Source organism: Hemiscyllium ocellatum, chromosome 17 (assembly GCF_020745735.1).
Source record: "Hemiscyllium ocellatum isolate sHemOce1 chromosome 17, sHemOce1.pat.X.cur, whole genome shotgun sequence".
Classification (NCBI taxonomy): Eukaryota; Metazoa; Chordata; class Chondrichthyes; order Orectolobiformes; family Hemiscylliidae; genus Hemiscyllium; species Hemiscyllium ocellatum.
In genome coordinates, this window is record NC_083417.1 from 52,710,451 (window position 1) to 52,725,424 (window position 14,974).

At 39.9% G+C, this 14,974-nt stretch overlaps 1 protein-coding gene across 4 annotated transcripts in view; it reads left to right on the forward strand.

The window, feature by feature from the left end:
* ripor1 (RHO family interacting cell polarization regulator 1) overlaps nucleotides 1-14,974 on the forward strand; it is a 325,031-nt gene that overhangs the window by 274,244 nt on the left and 35,813 nt on the right. For all 4 annotated transcript variants that reach the window (XM_060838161.1, XM_060838160.1, XM_060838159.1 and 1 more), the window contains one exon: nucleotides 4,237-5,004. In XM_060838161.1, coding sequence (XP_060694144.1) covers nucleotides 4,237-5,004 — 768 coding nt within the window. The remainder of the gene's footprint in view (nucleotides 1-4,236; nucleotides 5,005-14,974) is intronic.

Here is a 14,974-nt window from a genome sequence, read left to right on the forward strand (position 1 = left end):
CATTGGCTATAGAGTCGATAATGTGATCCTGGAAAAGCACAGCAGGTCAGACAGCATCTGAGGAGCAGGAAAATCGACGTTTTGGACAAAAACCCTTCATCACAGTCAATGTTTCGGGCAAAAGCCCTTCATCACCCCTTCCTGATGAAGGGCTTTTGTCCGAAACATCAACTCTCCTGCTCTTCTGATGTTGCTTGACCTGTTGTGCTTTTCCAGCACCACACTCTCGACTGTAATCTCCAGCATCTGCAGTCCTCGCTTTCACCTTCATTGGATATAACCTTGTTTCCTATTCCTGTGCCTGTGGTGCAGTAACTGGAGTGCAGCTGCTTTGTCACCAGAATCTGCATTTCTTTTTTTTTGTAAATTTTTATTTCATGTCATTTTAGATGTTAGTTAGCATTGGCTAGGGAAATGGTTACTAATTACATTCTGCCCAGTGGAGAGAACTGGGAGATGGTGCAAGTCTTATAAAATGATACAGCATAGTCAAATCAATTGACAATTACACCAGTTCCTAGCATAAGTAAGAATAAGGTCAGCTGCACAAGAAAGTTGCAAATGGGATAGGCCTTTAAGATCAGACATTGGAACTCTCAGTCCTGAGTTGTTTCTTGCCTTGGTTTGGGTTTGCAAGACTTCATATAGCCAGTAGGAATTAGTTAATTTGTGGAGGTCTGGTGTAATGTGTAAAGGTCACTACAGGCTATTACAGTCCTTCCTTTTGGTTCGAGTGCTTCTGTTTCCATTGAGCTGTCAGCGTCTTTTCTCAGCTTGGTAGGATTGCTGCTAAGAATGAACAATGTTGCCTACTGTTGACATTTTGCAATAGATTTATCTTGTTCGCACCTTTCATGACACTTGCCCGTTCTAAGGCAATGCTTTGGGCAGCTGGTGAATAGCATTTGGTTACTATGTCATACAAGCAAATAACCATTTTTGTCTAATTGTTCATGTGAAGCATTTTACAACCAAAAGGAGTTGCAGAAAAATTCATCTTGTTGTTAAGATGGGATGAGTGGCTTCTTGATGCTATTTCATACCTTGGTGTGTGACTGTGTGATTGCTATATTTCAATAATATTCAGTGATTAATTTTGTTGAAGCCTACTAGCTTGTTAATTATGTACCTGACAAAATCAGGAGCAGATTATCATTTGTAGTAGTTTAACAAAAAATAAAATCCCAGAGCACAGTTCAGTTTAGTTCAAATTATCAAACTCTGATTTTAATATGAATGTTGTAAGAAGGCACACTTCCATTATTAAATGGCAGCAGCTCTTTGAACTTAGTTAACTCCATGCTTCAATCTCCATCCTTTTGGTTCACAAGCCTCATTCCTGATGAAGGCCTCTTGCCTGAAACATCGATTCTCCTGCACCACACACTCAACCCTATAGTGTTAGTGTTAAGTTCTTGATTATTTACAGAAAAAAACCTAATGAACAGAACAACTTGAATTTATCAGACATCTGCAATATATTAAAATGACCCAACCACTTCACTGAAGCATAGTCAGATTAAAATTGACACTGAACTAAAGAAGGCTATATGAAGACCAAACTGCAGACTAAGAATTCAGTTTTGGCGAGGATCTTAAGGGAGTAGGCAGGAAGAGGGAAGGTTATGAAGAGAATTCCAAACTTTAAATAATAGATAATTGAAGGGACAGGCAACAATGAATGGTGAGGTGAAGGAAGAAGGGATAAGTTAAAAATCACACAACAACTTATAGCCCAACAGGTTTATTTGGATGTACTAGCTTTCGGTGTACTGCTCCATCATCAATTAGCTGTGGAACAGGAGCCTAAGAAACAGATTTTATAGCAAAAGGTGACCGTGTCATGCAACTGAAATGATATATTGAACAAACCTAGATTGCTGTTAAATCTTTCATCTTTTAGAATGGGTTGCAGGTTTTGGTTCATTAATATGTAAATCCCAGAACTACTTTTAGGTCACATTCTCAGGATAACTTAACGTGACACCTCAGCTCAGACAATGTATTAAAGGTGTGAGATTACACTCTGTGTCTGTATCCCAGTCTTGAGCCAGATAGTTCTATTTCCAAAGTAGGAATTTCTAAAATATTACGTGGATTGACTGCCTGCTTATTGTACACTTTTTGAGCAAAATAGAATGTATCTGCAAATATAATTCTGCAAATGCAAATTCACCCTATAAACCACATGTATCATTGTGTGTGTGTGTGTGTGTGTGTGTGTGTGTGTGTGTGTGTGTGAGAGAGAGAGAGAGAGAATGTTCGGTAAAGTGTGTGAATGTGATGGCGTATAAGCCTGTGAAAGTGTGTGTGCATAGGTGAATGTGAGATTATGTTGTGTAGTGGGGTCACCTGCATGTGATATGAACCCAAGATCCCGGTTGTTGCCATCCTCATGAGCTCCAAACTTGGCTATCAGCCTCTGCTCAGCCACTCTGCGTTGTTGTGTATCCCGAAATCTGCCTTGGAGGATGGTCACCTGAAAGTCCGAGGCCAAATGTCCCTGACCACTGAAGTGTTCCCAGACTGGGAGGCTACAGTCAGAGAACCCTTCAGTGGTCAGGGACATTCAGTCTTGGACTTTCAGGTGACCATCCTCCAAGGCAGACTTTGAGTTACGGAACAACGCAGAGTGGCCGAGCAGAGGCTGATAGCCAAGTTTGGAGCTCATGAGGATGGCAACAACCGGGATCTTAGGTTCATGACATGCCACAGGTGACCCCTCCCTCTTTTATTTCTCCCCCTCTTTTTTTGTCTCCCTTTTTTTCCTCCCTCTTCCTCTCTCACAAACATGCACTCTCACTCTCTCTCGTGCACACATACACGCACATAAGTCTATGGGGTGAATTTACATTTGAAGTATGTTCTACTCGTTCAAAAACCATACAATCCATGTAGTAATTTATAAATTCCTACTTTGGAAATAGAACCACTCTGACTCAAGATTGGGATACAGACAGACTCCTACCTCACACCTTTAAGGCATTGTCTGAGCTGAGTTGTCACCTTTTTTATAAAACCTAAAGTTATCCTGAGAATGTGACTTGAAAGAAGTTCTGGGGTTTACATATTAATGAACTGAAACCTGCAACCCATTCTTTAACAGCAAATCTAGGTTTGTTCAATATATCATTTCAGCTGCATGACACTATTACGTTTTGCTATAAATTCTGTTTTTTAGGATCCTGTTCCACAGCTAACTGATGAAGGAGCAGCGCGCCGAAAGCTAGTGCATCCAAATAAATCTGTTGAACTACAACCTGGTGTTGTGTGATTTTTAACTTTGTCCACCCCAGTTCAAGACCAGCACTTTCACATCATGAAGAAGAGATGGACAGTGTTGGAAGAATATAGAATGTTTTCGAGCTGGAGCAAGTTATAGAGATGAGGAGGGGTTGAGGACATGGAAGGATTTGGTGATATGGTGGGACCCATTTTAAAAACCTACGGTCCAGGGACTGAATGTTGCTGGTTATTCCACAGAGACAACCATCCTGTTTGAGCCTCGTGTGAGATAGTGGGGAGGGTCACTTAGTTTCAGTTAAGAACAGAAACTCTGATTTTCTGTCCCCTCTTCATGAGAGCTGGGGCATCCATGTCATTATAAAGATTCAAGAAATACCATAACTGAAACATGAAGGTGACCTTGAAATATAATCAGTCTTCTGTCACATGACCGTATCTTTTTGGAACCTGATCACAGAATAAAAAGCCACAAAACTGTTTTTATAGTGAAACGAAAGCACAATGCGGCAAACACTGAGCAGATCAGGCAGTATCAATGGAGAAAGAAACAGTTAATGTTTTTGATCACTGACTTTCAATCTGCCCGAATTTACTTTGCTCTCAGTGTTACAATGAAGGCTGCTTAACTGCAAGACCTCTCAGAATTGCCCTTTCCTTTTCATGTTCAGGAGGTGGAAACTGTTAATGAAGTAAAGTTAAAGCAAGATGGGGCATTGTTCTTTGATTTGCCTGACTTAGTTCTGTTTTCTCATTAACTGGTTGAATATTTCTTTACAAAAGCACAGTAATAGTGACTGACTTGCTGGAATTATGTTGATGCTCTTTCTGCAGCTTTGAACTCTGTTTGGGACTGTTTCAGTCATTTTACACATCATCTGCAGACGAGATACCATATCTGGGGTTTGATATTGTGAAGTGATGGTTGGCTGAAGTCATGCTTTTGGCTACTGAGCAGATTGTAACTTGTACCTTTTTTTTTGTTTTGTATAGAACATGCTGCGCAGGCAGGAAGAGTTGGAGAATGGCGCAGCTTGGTCCATCTCCTCTGATTCTTCAGATGGTTCTTCCAGCCCACAGCTGTCGACCAGCGTTAGACATTCTCAGAAAGCACTGGTGCAGCCAGAGATACAGGGAATGATTCCTAGAATCACTATAACATTTGCACAAACTGAGGATCCTCAGGCAGCCAGCCCTGAGGTCACCAAACAGCAAATGGAGGAGGCAGAGGAAGAGCAGGAGACATTAAAACATACAATTTTTAATGGAACTGTGCCAGTTTCCCGAACTCTCAGCCATATTAGTGAAGCAAGCATAGATGCTGCACTGGACTTGAATGCATCAACGAGCACTGAGTCAGAACCCCAGGTCATTGCGATTTCAAACTTAATGGAGTCTTCCCAGGTCTTAGATGCAGAAGCAGATCAGCCTGTAACTGAGGATACTGTCAACAAGACACAGTTATCTGAAGCTCCACCAGAAAAGTCAGAAACCCCTGAAAATACGTGCAGGCTGACACCGGAAGGTGAGACTGTTGTTGCTGCTGTCCCAGTGGTTCAGAGTGCTGCCGCTACAGAAGACAAAACTAAATCAAATGATCCAAAAACTGGGCCCACGGAGTATGCAAAGGTGAAACCTGTGGACCCAGGGATAGAGGAAGCTCTGATAACATTAAATTCAACACTTGATGACTATCGTGGCCAGTTCCCAGAACTCCAGAAGTTAGAGCTTGAGGTAAAACATTTAGAGGAAGTGCTGATGGTAAGTTTTATTTTATTTTGTTTTGTTTAGGATATGTATTATTTGGATGTGAATGGACTGATATGAAGTTGTAATTTACAAGCTGTCTACAAAATTCTTGTGTTGGCAGCACATTTACTATACCTTTTAAGTAAAGCTGCCAGAGGGCTGTGCTCTCATTAGCAACAGATGACTGAGGGTTTAACCTGAGGGTCACCACTCCTCGGACAAGGCTGAGAAATCAGGACCTTTGTGGAAACCTCAGCTGGTACAGGAATTGAACCCGTGCTGTTGGCATCACTGTGCATCCTAAACGAGCCATTCAGCCAACTGAGTTAGCCAGTTATAATGCTATCAATTGGTTGTTGAAATTTTTATCCTGACCCTAATTGAAACATGGCAAAATAAATAAATATGATCTACTGCAGATTGCAGCCATTTTGTTGGAACTTTGGCTCCTGTCCAATACTTTGTATTCCAGGGTTGCTTAATCTGCTATGAAGTATTAACAGGATACTTCCATTGGGAACCTCAGGTAGTTATTGTATAATTTCTTGTTCATAGACCTACTTTAGTCAAGGCATTGAAGCAGGAGAGAGCTGAAGGAAGTTTGGAGTGGGAGAGGGTTGATGTTCAGGGAAGTAAAGAGCCAATAATTTGTGGACTGTAGAAAGTAAATACACAACTGGCTGGAAGTGCAACGATTTTTCTTGGAATTCTAAAGCATTCCACACATTTTTATTTAATTCCTTTTTTATACAGTTCAACCATTTCTATTTCTCATGCCTGGCAGTGACTGAAGGGACGTGGATGGTTTTCCTGACCTTGGGCACACTTTACCTATGCCTCTATGCTGTAAAGTGAATTAATTGCTTGTCCATCTCTTTCCACCTTGCAAACAATTAGACTAGCCAGGGTAAGGTATTCTGGATAAGTAGTTGTCTTCAACTCTGCTTGTTCTGCTTCTCTCACTGACACTGTTCCTTGAAACCATTTCACACATAGGAATGGTCATGCGAACCCTGTCACGTACACATTGTTTATTGTCTACATTGTTGGAGGTTTGTGGCTGCACTGAATGTTAACTGACCAAATTTCATTTTCAGAGGCAACTAAGTAAAAATGTGCTCAGGTTTAAATACAGCTGTATTTCTGTAATTGATTTATTTTGTCACATCTGAAAATTTGTGGTATAATTACTTGCATTTGTATAATTCCTTTACCTCATGAAAATAATCCAAGGGACTTCACATGAGCATTTTTGAACAAAATCTGATACATGAGATATTTGGACAAATGTGGGTTTTACCTCCAGATGTATCACCTCATGAAGTAATCCTTACGTTATCCCTCATAACATGAAATTAAACATGGATAATGTGGTATTGAAAGATCCAACAGATGTCTGTTAAATCTGGCTATTATACTGATATTACGTTGACTGTGATTGTGCTAACGTTGAACTATTACAGCAGAAGAGCATGCTTCTAATTAGCGTCATACTTCAGGTAATTCAAATTATGGTGGAATCTGAGATCCTTATACCTTACACATCTCTGACATAGTGATGATGTTATGAGCATGTTTCTTAAAAATATACTGACTGTGAGGCATAACATAGCATTCTCCTTTTTCTAAAAATGAAATACTTATCCCAAACAAATACAGATAGTTGTTCATTAGTCATGTGTTGTCATGTGAAATAGTTTATAAGATTAACATTAACATTTTAAACTTGAATGTAACTCTTCAGACGTTTGAAAACTCATCCTGAACTAGTGATCATATATCTGTTTGGAGGTGTATATGTTGTTTTCTGTTGGAATTGTTGCCACATCAAATACTGGAGCTAATGTTTTATGCTTTATATTGGAGTGGTTGACTTGTGCAGATACATAGGTGTTTTTGAAGCAAATGCAATTGATTTTGAGCTTGCAGAAGACATGGGTCTAGGCTTTTTGTGGGGCATTTATTTTTAAAAATCGTGACCCTCTGGAGTCATAGTATTGCAGTAGGCAAGATTTTGCTGTTGAAACCTGCTTGAGAGAATCAAAGACATATTGGTGGTCATCTTTCCACATGTAGTGGGCATGCTTTGGGATTAAATCTCTCCGTGGAGATACCTTTTCCAGGAAGTTGGGAGTGAATGGCAGGAGCTAATATAAAAATCAAAGGCAATGTTACAGATCCTTTTTGTTCTGCAGAATTGGTATTTGTTTAACTTCTCAATCTGGGATTGGGATGGACTCCATGGGCAGAGTAAATGGACCCAAATAAATTAATCTGTCTGGTGACGCAGAACTTCATGTTGGGAAAGCCCAGTCCTTGTGTTTGTGTCGCTGTCATCAGTAGGTGAAGGGTGTGGTCATATTCTGCCTTTTGTCTTACCTATGGTCACACTGGCGTCAGCTTTACAAACATTGCCAGCTACATTCGTGTTAATCCTGTTCGTGTGCTGCTGGAATATATCTTGGCTGACTGGTAGTCCACATGGTAACTATCAGAAACAAGTACCATCCAAATTGTTGTAAATTGAAAGATCTAGGATTCTTCTTATAAATCAACAAACCATTACCAATGTTTCACTTTGATAAGGACCTTGCTTTGGAAAATTGAGGATCTAATCATAATGCATCAGCATGGTTTGTGAATACCTTTTAAGTGAAACAATGAGCAGTCTTGGATCTAGGTATAGTTATATGGTGCCATTTTTCTTTACAACCTATATGACAGATCCATGCCAATCTGTGAGATGGTTGACCTTTTGAATTGTGCGCGAATTCACTCAAGTATATGCCATGATTCCTTGAATGATCAGTAAATAGGCTGCATTATCCCAAAGACGCAATACTGCATCACCCTTAAAATTTCCGTTCGCTTCAAATCCATCTGGATACGGGTTTGAGATTATTGACAGATATGATTGTGCCACATGTGGTCTGTTCTGCTACAGTAGAGCATTGAATCTGATGAATTATGACGATACCGAACTCTGTACACGCCAAGAGTGCTGCTGAACCATTGGTATCTACCAGATTTCACAAAATCAAGATAAGGTTGCGTATCAACATTTAAAGTGTGATTGTGCTAATGCGCAGAGTTGGTGATCCTTTATAAGCTGGGAGATGGTACAGGCAATGAGACACTATGTTTCACCATTTGCTGAAGAACACCTCTATCAGAATACATGAACAGGGTCCTTTGTTGATTTAGCTATTTTTTAATTAATTCATAGGATGTATAATTCACTGGTCAGGCCAGCGTTTATTGCCCAACCCTAATTGCCTAGCGTGGAGTTAAGAGTCAATCACTTTGCTGTGGATCTTAATTCTAGACTTTTATCGAATTCAAATTCCGCCATCTACTGTGGCAGGATCTGCAGACCTTCCCCTAGGTTGTTGAATTAACAGCCAGTGATAATACTACTAGGCCATTACCTCCCCAACATGTCATCCTAATACTCGTTGTCTTATACCATTGATTAACATTGCGTGAGGTTAACACTGGAAAGCATAGTCATCAACTGAGACTTGCCTTTCAGTCAGCTTAGGCCCTCTGGGCCTAATCAATGTCCTTGTGTATTTTCTTTTAGCGCTCTCCTTACTGCCAGTATTGTGGTACTGTGGTGGTGTACTGCCTTAATGGTCACCTATTTTATTCTGGGTTATGGCTGGGCTATTGAAATCAGATTTCCTGCACATGTGCTTAATGTGCCTTGGTGCCATGTGCTTTACAGATGTCGTGAAAAGCTGGACAGCTTTTATTTTACCACATCTATTACAAACTTTTTTGGTTTAGTGCATTTTCTTCACCACAACAATAGTTGCTATGTGAGCTGTATCTAAAACAAGTAATTGTTGGTCTGTCACTGTGGTTTCATATGTGTTGCAACCATCCTCAAATACTTGGTCAATATTATGACCCTTTTTCTTGCCCAAAAGATCCTTCCTAAAGGATTTAAACGGTATAGAGGTAATCACTAATTGAATGGGCCTCTCTGATAATTCCTCTCTGAAAGGTCTCATGTCTTTATGACATGAGTTGGGGCCTGAAATTATTTCTTTCTTTGAGCCAATCTTTGAAAATTTTCCAGAGTTTTTCTGGATATTTCTGGTTTTCCATGGACAAACTAAACCTGGTAATTTGTCAAGCCCCCCCATGTTGATGTCTAGCAATGTGTTTGGAACTCTTTCCTGGATCGTATATAAAATAGAATTGCATATGTTTGAATAGGTGAAGTTCAGTAAGGGTGTCACTGGATGTCTGTCTTATATTGAGGGTGCTGCCTTTTCATTATTTAGTCTTAAAAGAAATATTGGACCTTTTTTAAAAGCGCTTGTATTTTTGTCAGTGGAAAATAAGAATTTCAGTAATAACAGACTCTGCAACTGTCTGATCTGAGAGAGTGTTACTTTTGTATCCATCTCGAGAACACTGTATACTTGGCTTTCAGCTGTCAGTCATGTACGCACTGTGTTGGCTCAAAAGTGGATTGCAGCTTTTATTTTTTAGGTTGACACAACTTTTAAAAATTTCTTGTCTCAAATACTTAAGTTCCAACAAAAATAAATTAGCTTCTTTTTTGTGATTAATCTACAAATCTCTACAGCTGTCTGTACTCAGAAACTGACTCTACTTAAAAGGTGAAAAACTGACCATTTTTCTGTCCAAAAAATGGTCCAAAGCTGTTGCACTGTTGGGCTTCAGTTTGTTTTCCCAAATATCTACCACTGAGATCTTGGAAAATGTTGTAGATAGCTAGAGCTACTGACCATGCTTTAGGATTTGTCACCAGTAGGATACATTAACTAATGTAGCAATGCCTATGTTATCCCTTGTAACATAAATGAGGTGTAGATAACATTATATTGAACGATCCAACAGATGTTACAGCTGGGTTTTATGTACAGACATCACTTTCATGAGCAAATCAATATTTGGGATAAAGTTAAGCGGGTACGAGCAGGAGGTCATGCTTCTAGTAGCATGTCATGTTTCAAGTGATACAACTTAAGATGGAGTCTGACATCTCTACACTGCGTAAGGTTCACGTGCTGTGACATAGTGATGATGCCATGAGCATGTCTCTTAAAGATTTACTGACCAAAAGACTCAACACAACATGAATAGTTGACTAAAAAACTTGGAAGGAAGAGAAGAAGAAAGTAAATAGGTTTTAAGGAGGGAATGATTAAAATTGGGGTTATGCAAGAGACCTGAACTGGAGCACAGAGATATCTTAGAGAGTTAGCAAAGCCATGATGGGATTTGACAACAAGGATGGGTATTTTAAGATAATGTTTGGCCAAGTGATTAATGTTGGTTGTCTTATATGGTGGGTGAATGGAATGTTTTGTATTAAGATACAGGCAGCAGAGTTTAAGATGAGTGCAAATTTATGAGGATGAACAGCTGGCTAGGATTTCAGCAACTGCAGCTATAAACACACAAATATATCTCATGGCTGGTGGAGAGAATGAATTGTCTCACTTTGTTCTTCACTTGCTAATGTACTGGAGCAGATCAAGGTGAGAGTACTTTGAGAGAGTGACCTGTCTTGACCTGATGGGCATAATAACTTTTCTGGGGACTGATTCACTTTCTATTGTGCAGCTGGCAGCTGTGCCTTTATTAAATTTCTAATCAGGGCAGATTTCCCAAAGCCAATCTTGTTCAATCCAAGCCAACAATCCCTGCTGTAATGCAGTGAAGAATAAGTTGGTAGTATTCCTGAGTGAACTGACCAAGATGGCTCCCGAGTCTTCAGCTCATATGGTCAGCAGTGCCTTGTTTGCTCTGAATGCTGACAACTTCAGCCTGTATTGGTATTATTTTGACATTTCTTTTTGCCTTTAAAAGTGTTTGAAAGTTACTTTTTATTAAATGAGACCATTAACTTGTGGCTGGAATAATATTTTGAGGAAGTAGCTCTCGGGATGAATGTTTGATTAAACTCAGCAGTGTCTGATCATTGAACGAGACTGTTTTAACTTGGATTTGACCATTGCCCAATGGAAAGGCACAAGTCCATAAACACCCCAGCTGTTCAATGATGATAAGAGTTGAGCTAGCTTTTCTCTATGTGAGTTAGTGTACTGGAGAGGAAGGGTGGAGAGAAAAAGAGAGAGAGACAGGAGCTAGGTGGAGGAAAATGAAGTTTTTTACAGTTTCCTTCTTCGTCCTTTTTTCCTCGCTTTCCTCCTTCCTCTTTGTCCCTTTATTCCCTGTGAGAAGGATAATTGCAAAGTTGATTCATCTCAGGGCCATTTACCTCTTTGACAGAGACATAGGAATAGTTAACTGACTTATTTTCTCAAGAAATAATGGGGGGTGAATTTATGGAGGAAGATGATGAGGCCAAGTAGTCCCTAAAGCTGTGATGAGTACGCAGATCAGTCTTTTAGATATACACAAGATTGAAAAAGCCTTTTGACCAATCCATTAGTTGAAAACTTTTATCCCCTGTCATCGTCATCATAAGACTGACCTGCTAACCTACTTCAGCAATTTCAGTGTGGATCCAAACTTGGACCTATTTTGCTTTCTCTATGACTCAACTACTTTGCCTTGCTGACTCATCGAGGAAGTAGCTATGAATCATTCTGATGTTAAGATGGAATGTCTATTTGTTTAAATAATTATATATTGTGCGGGTGACTATTGACCACACGGTCTGCTGAGATCTGATAACTGGCCCTCCTATGAATCACCTGAAATGCTTCATGTACCAACTGCTTTGACAGACTGAATGATGTCTTGAGGATGTGAAACCGATTGTGTGGTTTGATGAAAGGTGGCTTTGTGAACTGTAAGACTCTGTAGGTTAATCTACACATAACATCTCTCGAGTGCAGTCAAGGTAGCCAAAACATTTTATGGAATTATCATGATCTTCTTTAGAAAATCCTAAACTGTGACAAGGAAACCGTATCCTTTTATCACCACTTCTGTTCTAGATATTTAAAAGATGAGGACATTTTTGAAACATATTAGAATAGATTTTGAGTGTTTGTTTGTTGATCTGCCAACTAATGTGTTCAGGTTCTGTCCAGTATCTGACAGTGGAGGTTGTTGGGAACACCCCAGTTTAGCAACGTAACAAAACTGCCTCCTGATGCCACTGACCTCCCCTGGTCAGCCATATAGTGCTTGGTCACCATCTGTGCTGGAAGTTTGCAGGGGAAGTGTCCTAGGCCAAACCATCTTTAGCTGCTTCACCAATGACCTTCCCTCCTCCATAAGGTCAGAATTGGGGATGTACACTAATGATTGATTTGATTTATTGTTGTCACATGGACTGAGATGCAGTGAAAAGTGTTGTTTTGCATACTCTACAGTGGATTGTACCACACACAGTGCAACAGGGTAGCAGAACAGGCTGCAGGATAGTGTTATAACCACAGAGAAGGTGCAGTGAGAGAGAGAGAGAGGGAGAGATCAATGTTAACAATGTTCAAATGTCTGATGATAGGGAAGAAGCTGGTCTTGAATCTGTTGGCATGTGTAATCAAATTTTTATATCTTCTACTCAACAGAAGAGGGTTGAAGAGAGTATTACCAAGAAGTCTTTGATTATGTTGGTTGCTTTTGTGATGCAGCAGAAAGTATAGATGGAGTCAATGATGGAAAGCTGGTTTGCTTGATGGACTGGTCTGTGTTCACGGCTCTCTATAATTTCTTGTGATCCTGGGAAGAGCAGTTGCTGTACCGCACTGTGCTTGCACAATGTTCGTAACCATTCGTGACTTCTCAGGTACTGAAGCAGTTTATGGTTAAATGCAACAAGGTCTGGACAATATCCAGGCTTAGACTAACACATGGAAAGTAAAATTTGTGCCATATAAATGCCAGGCAATGACCATCTCAAGTAAAAAAAAATCTAACCACTACTCTTGATATTCAATGGTGTTGCCATCACTGAATCCCCCACTGTCAACATCCATTAACCAGACATTCAGCTGGATTCACTATATGAATAAGATGGTCACCTTCCTGACTTGAAAAATATTGCCGTTCCTTCACTGTAGTTAGATCCAGATCATTTGTCTATAACAGGAAAAGCATCTCTGGCAAAATCCATTATAAACCTTCTTCCAGCCTGAAATATTCATTTATAATTACTCTGTTTCCAATTTTGAATCCATATTGCCTCAGCCAATTTTGCATCTATTTTGCTACTGTCCCTTTATTTCATGACCCATGACTAGCCATACATCTCTGCAGTGTGATACTTTATCAAACATGTTTCGGACGTCCACGTATACTGCATACCCCTTGCAGTAAATTATAACATAATTGCTTGATCCACCCACATACTATCCTTTTTGATTCGTGCATCCCTTTGCATCTCCAAGCTCTCTAGTCTCATCATTTGGATATGCATCTTTGTTATTCTTCCTGCTAAAGTGAACATTTTCCCACATGATACTTTACTTGCCTGATTTTTGCCTACTCACTTAACCTGTCTATATCCCTAAGCAGTCTTCTTATGTCCTCAGCACAACTCACTTTCCTATCAAACTTTGTGCCATCAGCAAATTTAGCTGCCATTACCTTTGATCCCTTCATTCAAGTCCTTGATATAAATAGTAAAACGTTGAGAACCCAGAACTATTCCCTGTGCACACCATTTATTTCCAAGCAGATAAAAATCCACTTATGTATACCAGCCAGTCTTCTTTCCATGCTAATATATTATCCCTTACACCATGAGCATTTATTTTCCATAACAATCTTTCATATGGTACCTTATCAGATCAGATTAGATTAGATTACTTACAGTGTGGAAACAGATCTTTTGGGTCAACAAGTCCACACCGAACCACCGAAGCGCAACCCACCCAGATCCATTCCCCTACACTTATCCTTTCACCTAACGCAACGGGCAATTTAGCATGGCGAATTCACTTAACCTTCACATTTTTGGACTGTGGGAGGAAACCCACGCAGACATGGGGAGAATGTGCAAACTCCACACAGTCAGTCGCCTGAGGCGGGAATTGAACCCAGGTCTCTGGCACTGTGAGGTAGCAGTGCTAACCGCTGTGCCACCGTGCCGCCCAATTGAATTACCTTCTGGAATTCTAAGTGCAATACATTGTCATACTTTACTGTGGTATAACATTGGAAATCAAGCCCTGCTATTCCTGGAGTTATCACAAAAGTTTTAAAAAAAAATTATCAAAGTACAATAAGTCTCCACTTTGCCTGTCGGATTGACCCAGGGTAACAGAAAATGTGGATTAGCTTCTGTACTTAAGAAATATAACTCTTTATTACAATTCTAACCACAGGTAAGCAACAGTGAACTGCCAATATATAATTCTACGACTAGCCCTGTTCTAAATTCACCCTCCCAAGTACACGAAGAGACAGACACAAAAAAAACTGTGTTATGATTAGGGGAAAAAAAAAGGACAGTGAAGAAGCAGATCGGTGTTGCCATGCCTCAGGATTCAATGGGGGTGTTTGTTTTTGATTCCCAAACCATGTGGTTCTCTGACTTTTCCTTCAGGTTCTTTCACTGTTTTTACAGGAGGCTCAAATCAACCAGTGTCCGAATGAGAATGGAGAAATATAAATTATAAGTCTCTGACTTATTGTTTAAAAGCAGCAACTTATAGTAACTGGTGAGAGAAAATAACTGGCTTTCTTCAGGCTTTGGGTATCTTTCTGGATAGAGACACTCCCCTTTCTGAAGGCTTCTGCGTGTATTGTTCCCATCCACAAGCCGCAGAGCCAAATGGATAGCTGTCTGGCAGCTGGTCTTTGGCATCTACAGCTGGTCACAACTCCATAAATCACTTGTCAAACTGTTGGCGTAGGAATATTATATATAGGTAGCATTGGTGTGCTATCAACAATGAAAAATTACTAATATTATGAACACTCTTCACTATATACCAAAGGTGCCTGTACCAAAGAAGGATGAGGAAAAGATAGATTCTGGTATTTACAGCAGGGAAGGTTAGGATGCCTTCTAAGGTCTGGT